At 37.0% G+C, this 21,134-nt stretch overlaps 1 protein-coding gene across 4 annotated transcripts in view; it reads left to right on the top strand.

Annotated features, from left to right (window-relative positions):
• Nucleotides 1-21,134, top strand: part of Nsmce2 (NSE2 SUMO ligase component of SMC5/6 complex) — a 221,129-nt gene that overhangs the window by 36,570 nt on the left and 163,425 nt on the right. For all 4 annotated transcript variants that reach the window (XM_076836113.1, XM_076836114.1, XM_076836115.1 and 1 more), the window contains exon 3: nucleotides 10,517-10,623. In XM_076836113.1, coding sequence (XP_076692228.1) covers nucleotides 10,517-10,623 — 107 coding nt within the window. The remainder of the gene's footprint in view (nucleotides 1-10,516; nucleotides 10,624-21,134) is intronic.

Here is a 21,134-nt window from a genome sequence, read left to right on the forward strand (position 1 = left end):
TTTTTTCCCTCATTATTGCATTGTCTCATTTGTGAACTTTTGGAGAACACTTCATATCTAAACCAAAATACCCATGGCTATGATTCTTGTTTTTTTATTCTAGAATTAATCTTTAAATTAACAAATGAAACATGTTTATATGAAGGCAAGTCAACTTGGTTGAGGGAACTTGAGGACTCTTATTTGTCCTGAGAAGCAACTATTTTCAGGGAAGGAGATGTTTAATATGCCTTCTGATCTTTGAAGGACTGTGATCTGGAAGAGAGTTGACTTTCTATATGGCCCAGGAGGTGGCTCTTCCTTCTGTAGCTCTGGAGTTGAGGACCAGGGTTCAAGTTGTTCTTGTGAGATCGAGGTGGCATCTGTTAGCCTGTCAGAGCGACAGTTTCATCAACCATAGAAAACAGAGAATAAAATAATTCTAAGCAAAGGTTATGAAGTATAAATAAGTTAACATGTGTGAAAGAATAATTCAGATTTATTGTTGTCACTGCCTGGCACATTCTAGGAGGTGCTGAACCCCAGCCCCTTTTATAAAGACTCTAATAATTCGTGCTGTTGAGCTGTGGAACAAACTTTCTCATCGCACCAAGAGCCAAAGTCCAGATAGTTATATAAGGGCTTTCTAGAAAATTTTACATGGAGCAGAGATTTATGAAAGCTCTTTAGGGGAAATACAGCATCGACCTTATTGACTTATCTTTGGGGCCACCTGCAGAGTGCCAGGTACATGATTTATGCTCAGCGAATATTTGTTGAATGAGAGAATGAAAGTCCTCCCCCTGCTAAAGATCACTTTCTATTCTTTGTTTAGCATTACTCCTTTCTTGTTTTTAATATGTAACTTTTTTTCTTCTAAGATATATTTGTTTGTCTTTATGTTGTTATTTTAGAATGGAGATTTTGATGTTAAACTGACATAGCCACTCACTATTCTATCTGTTCCTGTGTACTTATTGAAGAGTAGGGCACAGAGATTGTTAATATGATTTCCATCCTGAGAGTAGTTTTCCTCAGGGTTAGTCTTTTTTTTTTTTTCTTATTTCTACTATTTCAATAATAAACATTTAAATTGCTGTAGTTCTTTTTAGAAGGGGATGTCTTATACATAGAACATTCCCATGGGATTGTAACATCAAAAACCTCACAGCAATGGTTGCCTTTGGGAGAGAGTTTGGGAATTGGAGACATCATATTATTGTATTATTGGAATTTCTCAACCATATGCTTTATTAATTTTAAAACATTTTTCCAAAGTGAGTGGGAAAACCCTATGATTCAGCAGACACTAGGAAATAGAAGATTCATACTGGCAATACTATAAAGTACAGTTAATATAGCATAACAATTTGTTAATGTTGCCTCTTTGTGTTTGAGGCACCATGTTGATTGCTTTGCCAACACTCTCAATAATTGTATGAGGTTTTAATCCTCATTCCCTTTTGTCTTTGCTTCCACAAATTCCTGTGAGAACTTTGGTATTAAATAGAGTCAAAGCCAGACTCTGTTCCTCAAGCCTTTGTCCTCACTGTAGAGAACTTGAGTACAGCCAAGGACTTGAATACCAGAGAGAAAATGGCAGCCACAGCCATTGAAATTATGTTGGATGGGAAATTCTATGTAAATATTGCTTGCTACCTTGAATTCACTATTTCTTTTCAGTCTACCAGGGAAAATGGGTACGAAGAATGTAGAAAAGTCATTTAGGTTTAATTAAAGACAGACATAACCTTGAAGATTAAGGAGTCTGTAAATGCCCAGATTGCTTTGGATAACAGGCAGATCTATGATTTTATGATTTTAATTTATCATAGAATTTGTTTTATGCACTATTTTGTACTATGCCTTATTGGTGTAGTTTTATAGAAGATTACAAATGTTCTAAGGAAACATCTGTCTATAAAATGAAGGATATTCTGAGGTAGAGCTCAGTCAGTTTTTTGTTTTTTCTTTCACTTTTCCTGTCTCTCTTAAAAGAAGTGATTTTTAGGAGAATCCCTTTAGACAAGAATAGTTTATTCACTGCTCTATGACTTGTGTTTTTATATTTCTGTGTAGTAGTTTAGACACTGGCATGGTAATTTTAAGTCACGCCTAAGGTTAGCTATAATTCCACCACTTACTAACTTTGTGACTTGGGTGAATGACTTAGCCTGTGTGTGCTTCAGGGTCCTTATCTCTACAATTATGCCCAATCCACACTGCTGTGACAAAGGACTGCCTGGTACACAGTGCTCAGTGAAGATATGTTCCTTTTAAAAATCTATGCTTTTCTCTGTTCATTCTCAGTGTTTTTGTTTGACTATTTTAACTCTGAAATCGGTCCTGATGGAGGAGAGTAGAGGGGCATGAGTTGTTTGTAGCCCCTACTCCAATCTGGGGAATAGCTGACCACCACTTGCTCATCCTTCAAGACACAGTTCAGATTAGCCCTCACCTACCTGCTATACTTTACTTGCCCTCTGCAGCAGTATTAGCTCCTCCTCCTCCTTGCTTGAAAGCTTTTCTCCCTCTGTGGGACTTGGACTGAGTGCTCAAGAAGCATTTACAAGGTCAATAATTTTTTGACCTGGGGGAGAAGTATGGTGTTTACAAAGCTTCTCAATGAGCATTGCAGTCTTATGAGTTCACGTTGGTTCTTAGGAAATTAGTACAAACAGCACTTGATACTTTTTAGATCCAAGGGCAAAATACTTTCAGTATTTAGACTAATTGCGTTTACAGATAAGTTACCAATTTTGTAATAATCATAGTGACAGATAGTATTTCATTCATGTGTACCGTGGACCAGGCCCTGTTCCTATCATTTTACCTACATTTATCCCACTTAGTCCTCATATCAACACAATGAACTAGGTACTGTAATTATACCCATTGCACAGAGGAGAGAACAGACTCTAGAGAAGTGACTTGTCACAGATTACATAGCCAGCAAATAAATAGCCCAGTTGGAATGAAACCTGACTCCAGAGCTGCCTTTTCAGTTGTTATGTTGTACCACTTCCCTCTCTGTGTTATCAGGATAAGAGAATTGTGTGGGCGGCTAAAGATGTTTATAGAGGTGAAGATTTCTTGAGAATTTCTCCCATAGTCACTGTGTCTGTAAAGAAACCAGCTGCTTCCTAGCCTGTGGCATACACTGTTATGTTCTCTGCCTTTATTGCCAGTGGGAGGCAATTATAAAATGTAGATTCAGTTTTAATTTTACCACACTAATATCTGTGTGGAGTAATAATTATGACTTTAAAGCTCAGTGTAGTGAGAAGTAACCAAGTTTCTATTAAATATTGCTCAAGCAGTGAGTAAGTCATTAAATTCAACTCCTGATGAGTGTATAATAATTGTTTAATATCAAGTTGCCAGGAAACACGTGCGCACGCGCACACACGTACACCCAGGTAGGTATGTACATAGGTATATGTTGCTAGAGATAATTGGAGCTGAATTTTCAGAGCAGAAGGTGTTTTTTTGTTTTGTTTTGTTTTTGGTGGAGGGGATTGGAGATGTGATTCATACTATCATTTGAATTTATCCAAAAGGAACATATACCTTATTCATAGAAGAATCAAGTTCTAATTTGAAGAGATTAGGAAATATCTATTCCCTATGTCAGAAAATAAGATCTTCCTACTCTATGACCCTTTTATTCTAGAAATTTAAAATATAACCAGGCAGTGCCTGTGTCCTTTCCTTCCTTCCTCCTTGCAAAATGGCTATATGTACTTTATGACATTTAATGTTTATCAGTTCTTCTTAGTATATGAGTCATTTTGAAATGGAGTTAGCAACTCTTAAGAACACTAAATGTCTGCCTTGTTTTAATCTGGTAGTTCACCAATAAAATACACTGTGTTAATTTTATCAACTATATCTAATTGTTAGTGGTCCTGTTTAGATGTGCCTACACATGGTTTGTAGAATGAAAAACATCAATTCTGCAATTTGTGTTTAGGATATAATATCAGCAAACAGCCTGGTCATTGGCAAAACTGTACAATTGAACCAGAGACATAAAGGTGAGGAATAAATAGGTGAAGTTTCTTATGAAGGCATGTCTTCCTAGTGTGTGCATGTACACACATGTCCTAGTTGTGAAGATATTTTATGGATTGTAAGGTAATGAAGTATTTGGTCATTTTTTAGCAATTATAGAGGATTCTAAAAAGGACCTTGAGCTGATATCATAGAAAACATCAAAGGAAAGAAAAAAAGCCATCTGGGAATGTGGAGGTGGCAGAGAGAGAGAGAGAGAGAGAGAGAGAGAGAGAGAGAGAAAGTATGTGTGTTGTCAGGTTCACTGTAGGCAGTTCGCTTGAAGACCCAAGGGACCCTGTACTACAAGAACTGTCTTATCCCTGCTTCCAAAATTTCAAGGCTAGGTCTCAGTAAAGGAGCCTTCTCTCCATGTGTGCTGTAATGTAAGCTGCCAGCCATGAGACAGCAGAGGCTGTGAGAAAGGCCCTATTTAAAATAGTTGGTCAAGAAAATGTGTTACTTACCATCCCTTGCCAGTCTGGCTGCTGGTGTGGAAGAAAAGTTTAATTGGTCTGTTGATCCAGTATTGGCCCACCTGGAGTTGGGGATGCCAAGATAGAAAATCTTTTCCACCACCTGCTGCTGCTTTTTAAAAAGCCTGTGGCTTGGAAATTGTATTGAACAAATAAAGTGTGAATAGACTTTCAGCAGTGTTGGAACTGGTGCTGGATAAACTGTCATGTGTTCATGCTGTGCTACATGAAAATAACTATTACTACAGGCCTTCTACCCACTCGCTTCCTATATCTTTTAGTCACAAAAGGCCTGAAATTTGGCTTACCTGAGTCTACCTCAGTAAAAATAGCTGGTTTGTCTCCTCTCTTTCCTATCTCAGATCCTTTCTCCTGGCCTTCCACATTCTAGATGGCCAGCACTGATTTTGCCTTCATAATTTCATATTTGTTCCTGCTTTAGCCAGCCTCCTCTTCTCATTGATCTCATAAATTTTAAGTTGAATTTGATTATAGCACCTAATCACCCATTTTTGCTTAATGTTGTATTGATCATGTACCTTTAATGCCTATTCAAGACTTGAGAAAAATAATAATAGTGACAATACTGCTGTTAATGCATTTTGACATTGAATAACACATGACGTGTCTAATGAATAGCGTGGCTGCTTAGATTGCATAATTATAGGTTTGTTTGACTTGAGGAAAATCATATGCAGGCCAACTTCATCTATTCAGAAACTTCTTAAATTATGTGTCTGAACATTTCAGTCTAAAAAGAAACCCTCCTTCAGTGATTATCATTCTTAATTTTTCTAGAATTTGCCACTTAATGGGGGGCAAAAAAAGACAGAAACCACCTTTAAAGGATTCATTTAATCCTGTGGCCTTTCTAAACACCATTTCTAAGTTTTTCAGGGAGTATTGTCATTAGCCTACAGTGGTTTGGCCTAGGGTTTGGGATAATGCTCATTGGGGCTGTTGGCTACTGACAGGTTTGAAGAATAGCCCCCGCAAGGACATACTTACAGAAAGCTAAAAGTTTAAAATGTAAATCAGGGATTATTGTTGCCCTCTGGATTTCATTTGTTGGGATGGAAGTGGTGATCGTAGTTTAGTTTGTTATTTACTAATTTTTCAGAACAGTTTCCTAGTGTGCTAGGTGGTAGTTCTCCCAGAGTCCCCAAGACCCTTCCATTTGACTTCTTCATGTATGTATTGGCTTGTAAATGAATGTTCAGATATGTCATGTAAGTTCATTTGATATTAACAAAAGCAAATATTGACTCTAATAAAAAGAAATGCTCATAGAGTGACATATTGAAGAAATTTGATTTCCTAACCTGTTGGACCCTCCTTGGCTTGGGGAGGAGAGTCAAAGGTGTGGATAATAAAAATGATTTTTGACTCTGAACTCTACTTAGAAATATCTCTGCCACTTGATTCCTTCCAGAATTCTTCCCTTCCCCTTCGCCATTTCTCTAAGGCCACTCTTCATTACTACCTGGCAGTCAGTCGGTAGCTTCTCTTATTCTCTGTGGCTGCTAGTGCTCTTGGCCTACTACACCCTTGACCTTTGAGCAACTGGTCTTGACTGTTTTTCTCACAGCATTCAGTGAGTGACTGGGTTGCTTTCATGGTGCTTCAGATTAGCCCTACAGATATGAAAAGGCAGTCTTTTTACCCTTAAAAGCTTGCTGTTCTTCTAAAAGGATAAAAGTATTTCTTTTGGTTATCAGTTTTCTCTTCTTAGGGAATTTGCAAAGAGCTTTCCAGGACCAGATGATAGCCCTGGAGTGGCATTGTCCATTGTTCTACTTGGAAGTTTTGCTTTGTGTTAAGGCATGCCATGGAGTTGAACTGAAACTCAGAGCCTCAGGGCCATTGACTTTCTCCTGAGTCTTGGTTCCCTGGATATTCCTGGAGGAGTTGGAGGTGCTTGTCCTTCTTGTGCAATACCTTTTTGCACAAGTGAGCAAATGTACAAACTTTGCAGGTAGAAAACTGAGTTAGAGGCTCGGCTCTGCTGCCTGCTACCTTTGCGGCCTTAAGCAAGTTGCTTCTGTTTTCCCATATGTAAAGTGCCTGTAAAACTACCTCTTTCTTAATGTTGCTTCAAGATTGAATGTGAGTATGGTATTCTCGGTATAGTGCTGGCACATAATAAAGTGTTTGTTAATTGTTGGCTACAGCTATTACATATATATGCATGTTTTTTAAGTCTCATCATTCTGATCACTTCCCATGCTTTATCATCTGCACCAAACTTCTCTAATACCAGGCATGCATAGGTGAGATATAATAATGCTTTACTCACTGGGGTCATCATTCTGAAAAGTATAACATCTTTTTTGTGATTCTGCTTTCCCTATCACACCAGTGCTGGTACCACCATTTTTTCTTGTGAAAAAGTCACAATGAAAATATAATAAACAAATGAGTTTAAATTGCAAGTTCACTTTGCATTTTAATTCAATTGAGTATCTGAGGGAGGACAATTTATTGTTTGGTGAAAGTTTAATTTTCAATTGTGAGAAATAATGGCCTTAGAAGAATTTTGAAGGAAAATTAATTCTATAATTCTTTGTTGAATCCCAAGAACACCGAGGCATTGTTCTTACCCTGAAATGGATTAAAATCTGGACAAATGAGACAAATTTAGACAAGAAAGTCAAGATTGTTCATGGCACCCAAACATGAAGTGTACGTGTTAAGATAAATTAAGCAAAGGTTAATTTCTAGCTTGGTATAATTTTAAAGCAGGTGGGCCTTGGATTCAGTCCTTGAAAGATGTGTAGGACTGGATTTGGTGCAAATTCTCAGGAAGAGCTTTCCGAAAAAGTGGGAGCATGTTAATGGTAGGAATGCCTACTACAGAAGAAGCGACAGGAAGCCTCTGACAGGTCATCCCTCTACTCCTGTCCCATTCCCTAGCCAGTTTTTAGTAAATAGCCAACTCTGCCTGTGTTTATCCCCCCAGCTCTCCCATCCCCCCGCCCTCCACCGAGTCTCCAAGTGTTTGCAGGGACACTGTTTGTCTTTTTTATGCAATATTACACTCTCTTTCCCCACCTCAGTTCTTCTGTAAAGCAACACACAGGTTCCCTATGCCTTCCCTAGCCTGTTGTTTCTGAAACATGCTCAAAAAGCAGCTTTTGAAAAAGAGGTTAGTATTGCAGAGGATTGTTAGTAGGAAGAACAAAAAGAATAACAAAAATGCTCTTAACTTGGCTGTGCCAGATTACTGTTTGAATTGGACACTCATGTAACTTGTATCTTTGAGACACAGTTGTAGGAGTCTTTTCTAGTTCTGGCCTCACCTCTCCAGCCCCTCTCTACAGCAAACCAAGAGACTTGGACTGAAGTTCTTTGGCTGGGTACCACTTCCCGCTATGCTATGATTCTCAGTTCTTTTTAGGGTTACCTTCCTGATCCTTTCTGGTGTTTTAGCTTCCCTTGTTGCCTCAAGTTGTACTGTTCTTCAGCTGGTCCCAATCCTCCTGGGGCCTAGAGTCTTAGCCCAGCTTGCCTGAGGACCACAGTTGGCCTCTAAAGAGTCTTTCTTCTTCATATCATGAAACCCTGCCTCAGCCACTGCTCCTTTTCTCCTTTGCAGGAAGGTCTCTTGGGCCTCATATTTTAAAGTGCTCTTTGGTTCAGGACTTGATAGCATCTGTGACACCATGTTAATGAAAGTCATCAACCCATTTGTTTTATTTTGTAAATACTTTTATAGCATTTAAGTCTCAGGCACATTCTGAGTGCTTTAGAAAATTAATTCATTTAATCCAGAGGGAAATTGCCAACAATATGTAAATTCCCACTGATTTTAGCCCTCTAAATTTGATTTCTTATGCTTCAGACTTTTGCTCCCAGTAGATCCTTTCATTAATTTCTGTTTAATTTGGAGACATTTCTGATATTAGACTTTTGAGAAAGTACTTTATGTTCTTAGTCTTTGCTCAGATTACTAGCTTTACCCATTTTCTGGTCCCAGTTTCAGAATTCAATACCTAATATGCATAAAATGCACTGATTCCATTAAGAAAATAAAGGAACTTTCTTTTAATTAGATAAAGCTTTGAGAAACAGAAGCCTTTTTTAAAAATTATCTTAAGTGGAAAAAAAAAAAAAAACCTATAGGTCAACCAAAACTTTCTAACCCATGTATTGAAATGTAACTAAATGCCATATTTATAGTTGCATATCATTATAGTAGGATATAAATGGTTTAAAATTATCTTTCTGATCATCTGACAATTAATATGATTTTAAACACGGATTCTATGTATGTGCAGTGTGTACTTCTTAATATTGGCAATGTCTGGACAGCATGTTACCTTTGTTGACATTCAGACATTTTCAAAATGTTAATCCACTGGCTCTAGTCGTCTAACAATATGACTTGACACTTTTCTCAAACCCTATTTTGTTAAAAATGTATTAATTTGGGTAGGGAAATACATATTTTTCTTATATAAACACCCCATACCCCAAAGAAAAATTCATTGAGCTATATATATATATACTCTGTGAAGTCTGGATATTAAAATATAAGAGATATTCATAAATCCAAGAGATGTATGACTGTGCTTATAATTGTTATAAAATTAAAACATAATTTAAAGGTTTAGGAAGATAAATTTTAAAAGCCAAATGAATGGATTTTACATTTCTCCATGACCTGGAATGATCTGTGATATTGTTCCTCAGAGCAGACAAGAAATACTAACAATTGTGTGAGCTAAAGTAAAGGTATAGTTTGAATATATACATTTCCAAATATGATTTAAGTGATTCAACTTTATTTTCATTGAGTTTCTTTTTTTTTTTTTATGTTCAAATTCTTATGATCCTGTGTTTTCTATCTTATCCTGATCTGTTAAGTTATAAATTTATTTGGGTTGTGGGGGAGAAACATTTTAAAAGCACTTTTAAAAACATTGCCTTGCTTTTCCAACCTCCAATCACTTTTAATAGTCACCTGTTCTTGAGGATGTTTTTATTTTTTAAATGCAGTTGCTTCATACTGTAATTGATAGGTTATTCCAATAACTGGAACATTTGTGGATCTGTTTCTATTGATTCTTACTTTTGGTGGCTTGTTTTCTTATCTGTTTTGGGTGTGTACGGCTTTTTGTTTAACCTTTTCCCTTGTGATATCCTCAGTATCCTTAAAAATTATTCCTGGGGATTATTTGGACCCCTAAATGAAAGTGTCTTCTTCAGGGAGTTATGTTTTCTTCTGCCACAGACCTGTGGGAACTATTAGTCTGAAGCCATTCTGCACCAGAATCAGAGCATAGGGTCCTGGGGCCACTCAGGTTAGGGGATCCCAGCGAGCAAATCCAGGAGGGCTAGCTTGTGGACAGTTTTTCAGAAACAAGTTCTTTTCCTCTTCCCTTTTCCCTTCCCCACTCTTTTGCTTAATGGGCAAGGTGAACCTTTCTGCCGTTCCAAAGAACAGGGCAGGATTGCTTCTGGTTTACCTTCATACTGAGGAGCAGGGATCCCAGCTTGCTGGGACTTAGGTGTCTTGTTGTCCTACTTCTCTTTTTTGGTTTTCCCTGGTTATTTCTTACTACTGTGGGACTCTTGTTTTTAAGGAACCCCGCCTCCCAATAGAATCAATCCAAATGATCCAGCCATTGTTAGGAGCATGGAAATCTTCCTTATTTGATCTGTAACTGTGAGGTTTGTGTGATGGATATACGACTGGGTTGCTTTAAGGGATGAGGGAACTAAGACTGAGAGAGGTATCTTGATTTAGGGTCATGATAAGTGGCGAAGCTTGGAAAGGACCTCCTGAGAACAAATCTGTTTTTCATTCCACTCCCAAAACTACCTTTGAGTTGTTTTCTTCTGTGTATTCTTATAATTTTGAATGAAACAGGCCTATATTGAGAAGGTTTTTAAAAAATATGTAATACTTTTCCAAAATTGATAAGGATTATATTGGTGTAACTGTTTCCAGGTAGATATAGTATTTTAAGTGGAAATTAATAATTGCAATCTCTTTTATTTTTCAGCTGAAGTGAGTAGCGAATATAGTATGGACAAGGCGATGGTTGAATTTGCTATAATGGATCGAGACCTAAACCATTATGTTAAGGCTGTTCAATCTACAATAAATCATGTAAGTGTATGCCACTCACTTTGTTGTTTTTGATTATAGCTCCTGTGACCTAAAAATAGAAACACAAAATAAGAATTCTTTCCTAACCTTTAATATTTCCTTATCCTTATTGTATCAACTATTAATTTCCTCTTAACCAGGAAATCTCATAGAATAGGAATCTTACATTATTTTCCCAGCTAGGCCATGGAGGTTAATTAGCATATTAAATTCAACTTAGATTGTCTTGCATTTTTTTTCAATGTAAACCCTCTTTGAATGTGAGATTTTTAAAACAACGTTTTGTTAAAACAGCTTGTTTTTATTGCTATATTTGCTTAGACATATAATTTAGACCAGGTTTAGTTACTCATTAGCTGTAGCTAATATACCATCTATTGCAAAATTGTTTTAATCAGATAATATGGAAAAGTTTTAGAGCAAGTGTAAAATAAAGAAGGTTGGCATTTCATTTTTTCCAGAAGCCAAACTTATCTTTGTTGACTCCAGCTGTCACAGGAACTGCACATAAGGCAGTTAAGGTGGGAACATAGCAACATCCTTTTTAGTACTACTGTGTTGAGTAAGAAATGAGCAATATGATTGCAGTAATGTTTCTGAGAAGCCCTTTGTCCTCTGAACCATGGAAACTCCCTGTTGAACTGATTTCATATACCTGTGTAATACGGTGTCTTGTACTTCTGGTTTCTTTATTTGCCTTTTCTTACTTATAACTATGGAAAAAAACAAATATTTAACAAAATCAGCTACTGTTCAGTGCAAGATAAATGTTTCAACTTTGTTTACTACATATGCTGGTGGAAATAAGCGTTATATAGTTATATGACTTTTTTTTTCCTGAATGGCTAGTATTTATTCAGTGTGATATTTAAGTAACTTTTACAATATCTGTTTATATCAAAGCAGTAAACTCATTCAGCTTGTAGAATTCTAATGTTTCAGGGCACTGTAACTTTTAGTCCTAGTTCTCTGAATATTTCTCCCATAGAAAAATATAAAATGACATTCTGTCGATATCATCTTTGATGATGAATAACAAAGCACTAAGACTAGAGGTTTTTTAATTATAGCTAAGTCCTAGAATCAGCCAGTTCCCACTCTAAGATACCTGATTGCACAGGTCTGGAGCCAGATTGGGGCACTAGTATATTTTAGAAACTTCATTTTGTTTCCGAGGTTGAAAACCACCAACTTAAAAGAATATGGCAAGTGTTAGAATAAACTGTGTTTGCTGCCAAAGAGTAGAGTTAAGTCTATTATATGGCTCAATCTTGGTTTGATTTTTAAAAAAATGAGACTTGGGAGTCAAAGAACTTAATGACAGTTTTTTCTCTACTAACCTTTAAGATTCACTGATAGTGAAGGTAGTTTTGCAAGAAGAATTGAAGTAAAGTATCAAGTAACTGAGTAAGTAACTATCAAGTAACTGAGTCACTCATAAAAGAAAAGTTAGACTCAAAAAATCCCCCACCCTCACCCACATTCAGCATTTCTTTCATTTTGAGGTTTCATCCTATTACTCTTACCTTCCTCAACAGGGAAGTCTGTACTTTTGAGTTTTATCCTCCTTTTTAGCCCTTATTTCATTCTAGCCTGTGGAGGAATGGATTTAAAGATTCTAATGCTTCTCAGAAGGTCCCTTGTCTTTCATAAGAGGAGAAAACACGTTTCATTTCCTTTCCTGTTACCAAATCCTATCTATAAGAGCTCAATACAAGACCCAGAATAGTAAAGCATTATTTTATAAGGTCTCTAAGACCTGAAACCATTAAGGACTCGGTAGGAATGTAACCACTATTTTGATGGATTTGTTTGATATAATTCTCCATATTCTAAGTTATGGCTATTCCTATCTTCTTTTCATGGGGTATCAAGAATGAATAGCAGCTTGAGGTGGACCCAGGGTGGTATCTTTCTTTAGAAAGAGCAGTGGTGTAGGAATCAAGCCTTAGTTCTTCTAACTTTCTAAGTTAGGAGCCTTGTTCAAGAAACTTAATTTCTTGGAACCTCATGTTCTTCATCTATAAAATCCTTGGCCTCCCTATTTCATAAGATTATTATGTGAATCAGATTAGATAATGTCTATCAAACTACTTTGGCATTGATAAAATTTGATGGAGCTATTAGATATTATGTTATTGCAAACACAGATTTCCAAACAGAATTCCTTGGAAAGGTAGAACAAATTCTTTCTAAAAACAGATGCTTTGTTTTGCTCACTTTATTTCAAGGTGCTTTTCTTGGCTTTGATATGTTATGTGGACTTTAGGAATCTAAGCTCTTAAAGTCACAGTATAAGGTGTTTGTGGTCTCTAGAATGAAGAATGGTTTTAAGTCCAGCAATGAAGAAAGAAAGCAGATAATGGGAGTCCACATGAGTCCCATTTAACCTTCTGCTCTTTCGGACTTGGGAACTATTGTACTTCCATTATAGTAGCATTTGACCAAATTCTGATCCAACTTCTTTTTTAATTATCAATGTTTGTTTTATTGTTTATGCAAGCATTTTTCTCCTGCTATCACAACCAAGTTTTGAAGATTGTGCGTCTCCTAACAGGTTTTGGAAGCTGACTTTGGAGCTTTAGAAATATGGATTAACTTACCATCAAGTCCCTGAGAAGTCCCTTTGGCAGTTAGCAGAGGATCCCAGGTTGCCTTCCTTTGTTTTTTGAGAAAATAGAGCTACCATATACTATACTGCCCGTGAGTTTAATTTGAAATTGGTATTTATTTCAGTGCTTTGAAATTTTAAAAATGAAAAAATATTCAGACTGGATTCCAGCTGACCTGTTTGTAAAGGGAATATTATACAATGAGCACTAAAACAAAAATCTCCAAATAGCCTCTAAAGACATTTATAAAAACTGGATATATTGGTTATATAGCTGTCAGACCTCTAAAAACCAAATATGAGACAGTTCTATATGAACTGTTTGGAGACTTTTCAGTTGTAAAATCACACAGGTAATGAAAGTGCACAGATATTATAATACATCTCGTCTTCCTCTTCCTCCTCTTCCTCCTACTTGTTGTTTTGTAGTACTGGTAAATGAACCCAGGGGCAGTTTACCACTGAGCTACATCCCCAACCCTTTTTCTTTTTTATTTTGAGACAAAGTCTTGCTAAATTGCTGAAGTTGGCTTTGAACTAGCAATCCTCCTGCTTCAGCCCCCGCCCCCAAGTAGCTGGGATTACAGGTGTTTCCCACTGCTCCTGGACACTACTGCTTCTGTCACTTACTGTAGGGAAAATTTTTTCTTAGCTTTGTGTTGATAGTGGTGATTTTCTTGACATTAGACTTCTGACAGGGTGATGTTCATTGCCTAGCTTTCCTAGCTTCAACTGTTTGAGTACATTGAAGGAACATTATTGGCTGGCTTTTTTTTCCCAAATGTTTATTGAATAAATATTTACTAGATACTTATGTGCCAAGCACTACTAGTTGCAGGAAGTAAGTCATTAGCAAGACCCATATAACCTTCACCTTCAGGATGTCCAAAGCCTAGAATAGGAGCCAAACATTTAACAAAGAGCAATACAGATGTTATATAAGTACCGTTGTTGTATGTTCTACAAGGAGAAAATAAGGCATTCAGGGACAGTTAATAACTTAAGGGTGTGATATCTCTTGGAGTGGTTGGGAGGCACCTTCCTGGGGAAGTGATATTTAGGATGAGCATGAAATGAGCCTCAGTGTGGGTGTAACTTCTTTATATGACGTTTGCAGGAAATGGAAGTACCTTATTTCTGATTGTCTTGATGTCTGAGTTTCAGAGTGCCCTGACCAACCCAAAGACTGAATTTGAGAAAATTAGGGCAGGGAAGGCCTACTTTTATATACAGAAAGTTAAAGTATTAAATAGAATAGTTGAGTAACCTACCTAACGTTGGTCAATGATTCATTCATTAACAGATTTTTAAGTGCTTACTACAATGTGCCAGGTGCTGTAGCTGTTGGTACGAATCATGGCATTGGTGGGTTTAAGAATAATTTCATTACTGGTATTCGGCTTCTCAAGCAGGGATTATTCTTTCTGAAATGAGATATTTTAGTAAGTATTGAGTGTATCCATCAGTGGTCCTATGTGTTTCTGATTTTTTTGTCTATGAATGTTTGCAACTAAATCTGTAGATTATCATGTGGCCTTCAGATTCCTGAGGGTAGGCATGGAGGATGGGTGCCAGTTCAGTTCAAGATATCCTCAGATCTGTCTTACTTTTTAAAATAAGAAATGATTAAAAAGAAAAAGTCCAATAACTGTTACAGAGGTAGTCCTTGCAGTTTTCTATAATCTTAATTATGATAGTGAAAAAGGATTGGAACCATGAAGTTAAATGAGAAATGGCCTAATGGGTTCAGATTAGTGTCACAAATTATTTCCAGTGATAAGGTGTACATCCTCTTGTATCTTTGATGTGATATAGTTCAAGGGTTTATAAAAAAATAAAGCTTGATATTCACATTATGCCATGGCACATTTTTTTCATGATCCTTTATTTAAAATTTTAAAATCAAACAAATTTTAAACTTAAATGACTTTACCTATGCATTGTTCTTTTAGCATGTGCTGCTCCAGTCTGTTATTGGAAAGCCTAGGGCATGCATGTTTTTTTCACCCTCCTCAAAACCCTCTTCTCTGCTTCTTGTATCTTATAGATTATATAAGATTTTAGAGCATTTAAATCAGATTGCAGACACATAGTTGTTTTTGTTTTTTAAGTCAGTGTCTTTATAACAGTTTTTCCAAGAAGCCTGGTGAGAGAGAATATTTCCCATCTTAATTGGACCAGTGAAGTGCTCCATGGGTCCATTTGTGTTTGTCTCTGTTGAGTGTGTAATCTCTTCATGGTGTGCCCCCGTACCTTCTATGGTTTTTATTCCATAGGCTCAGATGAGCATAGTATCTGCCTTTTAAAACTAATGTGTTGAGAATTAGAAGAGTAGAAGTATACTTCATATAAAGTATTGAACCTGGACAATCTTAGATATAATAAAAGTACAACGTGGGTCAAAGGTATAGTTTACCTCAGCCTTGTTGTGCAACTAGTTTTGACTGTTTGGACATATTACTTCCCTGTGCCCTCTCACCCTTCATCTTTCATCACTTGCTAAGCTTTGCATTTACCTTCTTTAAACTCATCTGAATAGCTAGTACTTTAACATGCAGTCTTATAGGTTATCTTGTAAGATGGGAGTCATCATTTTAGTTAAATCAAACTTGGGGAGAATTTGTCACTTAGAAAGATGATAATGTGTTTTCTAGTATCTAGAGGAAGGTCAAGGCCAGAGAATGTAATTTCCTAGATATAATCACCTGCTGAGAGAATATTCAAATGTACCTTGGTCTGTTAGACATTATGAATCACTGGTCAAAGAGGAAGGGAGAAAGTAGTTTTGGGATTATAAAGATGGAGGATAGGAGATTCCTGAGCACAAAAAAATTTACTGTTGTCAGTGGACTAGCAAGGAGGTGACATGACAGGGGAGAAAAATTGGTGAAAAGCTCTGGGAGTCAGTGGCCAAGTCCTGGGGGCCAACCCTCTTCTCTGCTGCCGCCCTGACATTTACATTTAGCACTCCAGAACAGAGTGCATTTTTTTTGATGCCTTTCACATCAATGGTTTTTCAAATGAGTCATATCATATGTGAACCTTATTATCTAGATCAACATTGCCCAGGTCTGGAAATTAATAGGGGAAAAAAAAAAACCAACTTTAGGTATTCACCCTTCAGCCCCTTGGCCCTGGAATGTATTTGTTTCTGTGATTACTGGTGATTAATTTCTATTTCAGTGCTTTAGAACTCCTCAACAGTTATCCTCAAAGTTGTGTTTGATAGCATTTTGTCTCATATACAGAGTTACACCTGGGGATAGCATTTCACTAATTGAGTTACCTCTGTAGGAAAAAGTCTGGATATAAAAGCTCTGAGGTAATATGAATGCCAGTAGGTGAGAATTCTGTCCCAAACTGAGACTGATTTTCATTCAGTTTGTAGAAGTCCATCTGTTTTTGAGGTATTAAGCATTTAATTGAATTTTAATCAGAATTTAGAAAACATTTCACTTCAGTAGTCCTTAAAGTGCCTCTAGTGCAGCATTTTCTATTCCATGATTCTAGTTGATCAGGAATAAGTCTAATAGGAGAATAAGATTTTTGTGGGCAAATTATTTTGAAGAATGCTTGATAAAAAGAATTTCCTTAAAGACTCTAACACCTTTAATAGGCTTTTATGCAGTGGGTTCTCCAAAGAAAGAAGATATTCAGAAATTTCCTAAACTTGGTTAACTAGAAAACCTTCTGGGCTAAGGGGACTGATCTGCAGAACCCACTTTGTTTAGTGTTGCTGTATGAAAGTTGCAGCCCCCTAATTTTACAAAGAAGGCTCAGTGCTAGATCCAGCATTTTGTAGCATCCAGGAACTGGTTTGTGTATGGCATGAGGGGAGGGGTGTGTGCACTGAACTCCTGCCTGGAACTCCTGCCCAAACCAGGCCTTAGAGATGTTTCTATGTAGAAGGTCATGAAAGGACCAGACTTGAAAAATGTCTTATTCCAACAGTAAGAAGGAAAGTAAAGAACATGCAGTGACTGCTTGGCTGTCAGAGCCTCTGTTTGAGGCAAACAAGACCCCTCTGTGGAGTGAGGAGAAGAGAGAAGGAAGGGAAGGGGGTTGCAGAGTAGGCCAAGGGTGGGGAAGCAGCCAGTTCTTACAGAGAAGCTGTAGAGGGAAGAGAGAAGGGGCTTAGTGAATGGCAGAAGGGTAGGAAAAGCAGACAGACCTTTGAAAACCAGGCTCACCACCAAGCTGCAGGTAAGCACTGGGTGTGCATAGTGAATATCTCAGCCTCACAGACCTCAGGCAAGCCCAGCCTGGCTAACCACTGGAATAACTGGCATGCATGTTCTTTAATACAGCAAACTCCTGGTTTTGCTAACATTGAACATAATCTACATATAACATTGAACCCTTATTTAGAGAATTTCTTTAACTTCCTTTCAATATCAACTTTTTACCATAATTGATAAGTATTGAAAAGCTTGCAGTCTGGGCTTTTCCCCACTATCTGGCAGTGATATTGAATGGACAATTGCAGAAGGGAGGTGGGTGAATAGATTGAATTGGGGAATGAATCATCAGACATTAAGTTTCACTCTGAGATTAATGCATTTTCACAGTGTGAAGTTGAAAGCAGTTGGTTATAAATCTCATAAATTTTTCAGTTAGTGCCAATAGTATCCTTCCTCCAGTAGAAATACAAAAGCCTCTTGACATACATCTACAAAACAGCCCATTGTTTTAATTTTAACAGTGAAATAGATAGAAACAACTAAAACACACCTCAGAAATTCAGAGTAAGGACAAAGAGTTGTTGCTCAGTTCCTGGCTCTTGTGCACTTTAACTCTGAACCTGAGTTTCTTCTGAATGTAAGGATGACAGAACTCTGAGGGGATGAAAAGTGATGTCATGAAAGCACCTGGAACAGTCTGTCATGCTAATTTGTAAGGTTGTTTGGGAAGTTCTGTAGAGGAGAACATGTACCTTGACCTTCAAATAGTATCACAGAGGGATTCTCTGGGTTCACATTGGAGAGTAGAGTTGGCTATAGGGCCCACTGGGAGAGTCCAGGGCTGTGTTCCTTCCCCAGTTAAGGAAAGGTCCCTTTCCTTGAAAGGGGTTTTTCTGCTAATTGCAGGTAGAGGGATGGAATGGAGTGGAACGTGGTTCTCTAGTCAGTATCTAGTCCTCAGACTGGAGGAATCAGGGGCCCAAGTTGGTGCAGAAGCCAGTGAGTGGTGTGGCATTGGGCCAGTTGAATTTGAAGTTCCTTGATGATAATTCTTTTTTATGTCTATAACAATGAAAAAGAGATTGTGCCCTTTACCATATACTGGTTTGAGAACCAGACAACTAAAAACTCATAAGTGCTGATTCAGAAATAATTCTTTGTTTTCTTACATAAAATTTTAAGTGAAAACTTTGTGAAAATGTAACTTCAAAATTTCTCTCATAATTACATTTTGAACTATCCTGCTTACATCTTTAAATATTTTTTGTTTATTAATAACAGATTTGAAAAATATTATGAGAGAAAAACATGTTGGATTTATTCTCCTGAGGTGTCATATCCATGTCAGTCAAGAGAAGGAAGCATATAAATGGAGAGCACATGAATGGGCTTTATTTTTCTGAGTCCCCTTGTACATTGGCAGTGGTCCTGGTAAGGAAAAGCCTTTTTCTTCTGAAGTGGAGCTAATAATGCCCAGTGAGCTGTCATTGGGAAAACCGGGAGGCCGCCTCTGTCTGTGTCTTTCACAGCAGGAAGCTCCTGGCAACAGCCGCACTTTCATTCTTTTGTTCTATCCGATCCTGATTCCTTAACCACTGGAGCTTTTTAAATTTCATTTCTTTCAGGGGTAAAATAGTTTTTAATTTGCTTATCTTTTGTCCTTCATTTTATCTTAAAATGATCATATTCTTATCTTCTAATAGAAAGTGATATTTGGACAGGTTAAGTCAGCATTACTTAACATTGAAAGCAGTAACCAGAAATAGTTGAATATGATTGCACCAGATTTTCAGGCATTCTGACCTGCTTGCTTTTACCTCCCCGTGGCTGGCACCTGCAGGGCCTCACATCTTCCATGCCTGCCTCCCAGTTGCCTCAGCACTGTGTGTTTCTTGGAATGCTGTTGGTATCGAGAAGCAAGCCCTAAACTCATTAGGTTATCCTCTGTCAACTGAAGTTTATTTTAGCCTCTGACTTGAAACAGAAGCCCAAGTGTCCCATAAAACACTAAATGGGAACACATTAGTGGATGAAGTCCTGGATACGCTCATAGAATGTTCCTCTTGCAAAATCAGAAATTTAATCTGACATGTAAGGTGTAGTTAAACCAAGTTTAAAAGACTCATCAAAAATATCATATCATCTGCTCAGTATTTTCTTAGAACAAATTCTCAAGATGCTGCTTAAGGCACCTATAAATAATGTAGGTGAAATTAGAATATGTGATACCACATTTTTTATAACACTAATGGAATTATTAAACCAGAATATGGAATAAAAGTGCTTTGCCTTTGTAATATATGGTCTTATATGATCCTGTTACAGTAGTAAGTTGTTTGGTGTTAATGTTCAATTTAACTTCTGAGTTTTCTTCTAGACCTGTTCACTGCATAGCTGTGTGACTTTCAGCAAATTTCTTAGACTCTTTATGCTTGTTTGCAAAATCAGCTTAGCAATGTCTGCCCCTACCCATCTTAGAGTGATATCTTGATTACAAAATGAGATAACGTATGTGGAAAGTACTGCAGAGGTAAAAGTGCTGTATAAAGGCAAGGCCTTACTGTTCTGTCCTGTTAACTTTTAACTTCTTCCTCTTGCCACAGAAATGTCTACCACATTTCTGATTTATGTTAGTGAACTATTTTCTTCTAAATCACTTGGACTTGGAACAAATGGCTCACATTTATTTTCCTAACTCAGTTTAAACTGGAAAGAAAAAATGTGCAAGACTCACATTCACTTTTTGTCTTTATTTTAGTCATCTTTTTTGTAAAGCCTTATTCCTGTACTCCCCCACCCTCTAAGAGTTTCGTGTGAATCTCAGGGAACAGTTCAACAAGTGACTAATGTAGATCAGGCTTGCTTAGTCATGGAGTCACTTCATTATGAAACACTTAAAAGTTTAACATCTATATATAACAAGGAGGAAACAATGATTTAATTAAAACAGTATAATTTCTGACCTGATGGTTTTAGCGACTAACTCATCAGGCACCAATAGAGAATGAAATTAATGAAAACTCATAAAGCCAGATATAATCTAAATGTAAAGTCTTTTCTAGGCAGTTGGTATTTGATTGATAAATGTTGGGCTGGGAAATAATATATGGCTTTAAATTAATCCTAGTTCTGCCAAACTGTAACCTTGGACAAGTCACAGAACTTCCTCATTTCTAAAATGAAGTAATAATAATATTTGTCCTACATGACTCCTTGAGCAATTATAGCTGGAATCTGTTTTGACGTAAAAAAAAAAAAAAAAAGGAAAAGTGAAAGGTGGTTATTGCTTACTAATTGTTCACTTATCTGGCATCTTGTATGTGATGTGAATGGTCGAAAAACTAGAGTGAAAGATACTTTCTGGTTTTTTCAAAGAGGGTGGGAAAGGAGTTCCTATTAGCTCTTGGAGCTGGAAAGAGAAAAGATACATTCTTAGTGTTTGAATTTCTGAATTGAATCATGGAATGCAATTTTCTACAGACATGAACATTCAGTGGCTAAGTTTCTGGACTGGCCCATTAAAAAAAAAGGAAAAGAAATATTTAACTGTAAGGAGTTATTGTGATCCAATTTCTGTAAACTTGAAACAAAGCGCATTTGTAGTATGAGTATCAGTTTGGTGTTCATTTAAAGTGTTTTAGAGTACTTAGCCAAGGTCAAGGTAAGAGAGTAAATTCACTTCTCCTATGCTTTCCCTGCTTATTTAATATTTGCTAAGG

The sequence above is a fragment of the Callospermophilus lateralis genome, chromosome 16 (genome assembly GCF_048772815.1).
Source record: "Callospermophilus lateralis isolate mCalLat2 chromosome 16, mCalLat2.hap1, whole genome shotgun sequence".
Lineage (NCBI taxonomy): Eukaryota > Metazoa > Chordata > Mammalia > Rodentia > Sciuridae > Callospermophilus > Callospermophilus lateralis.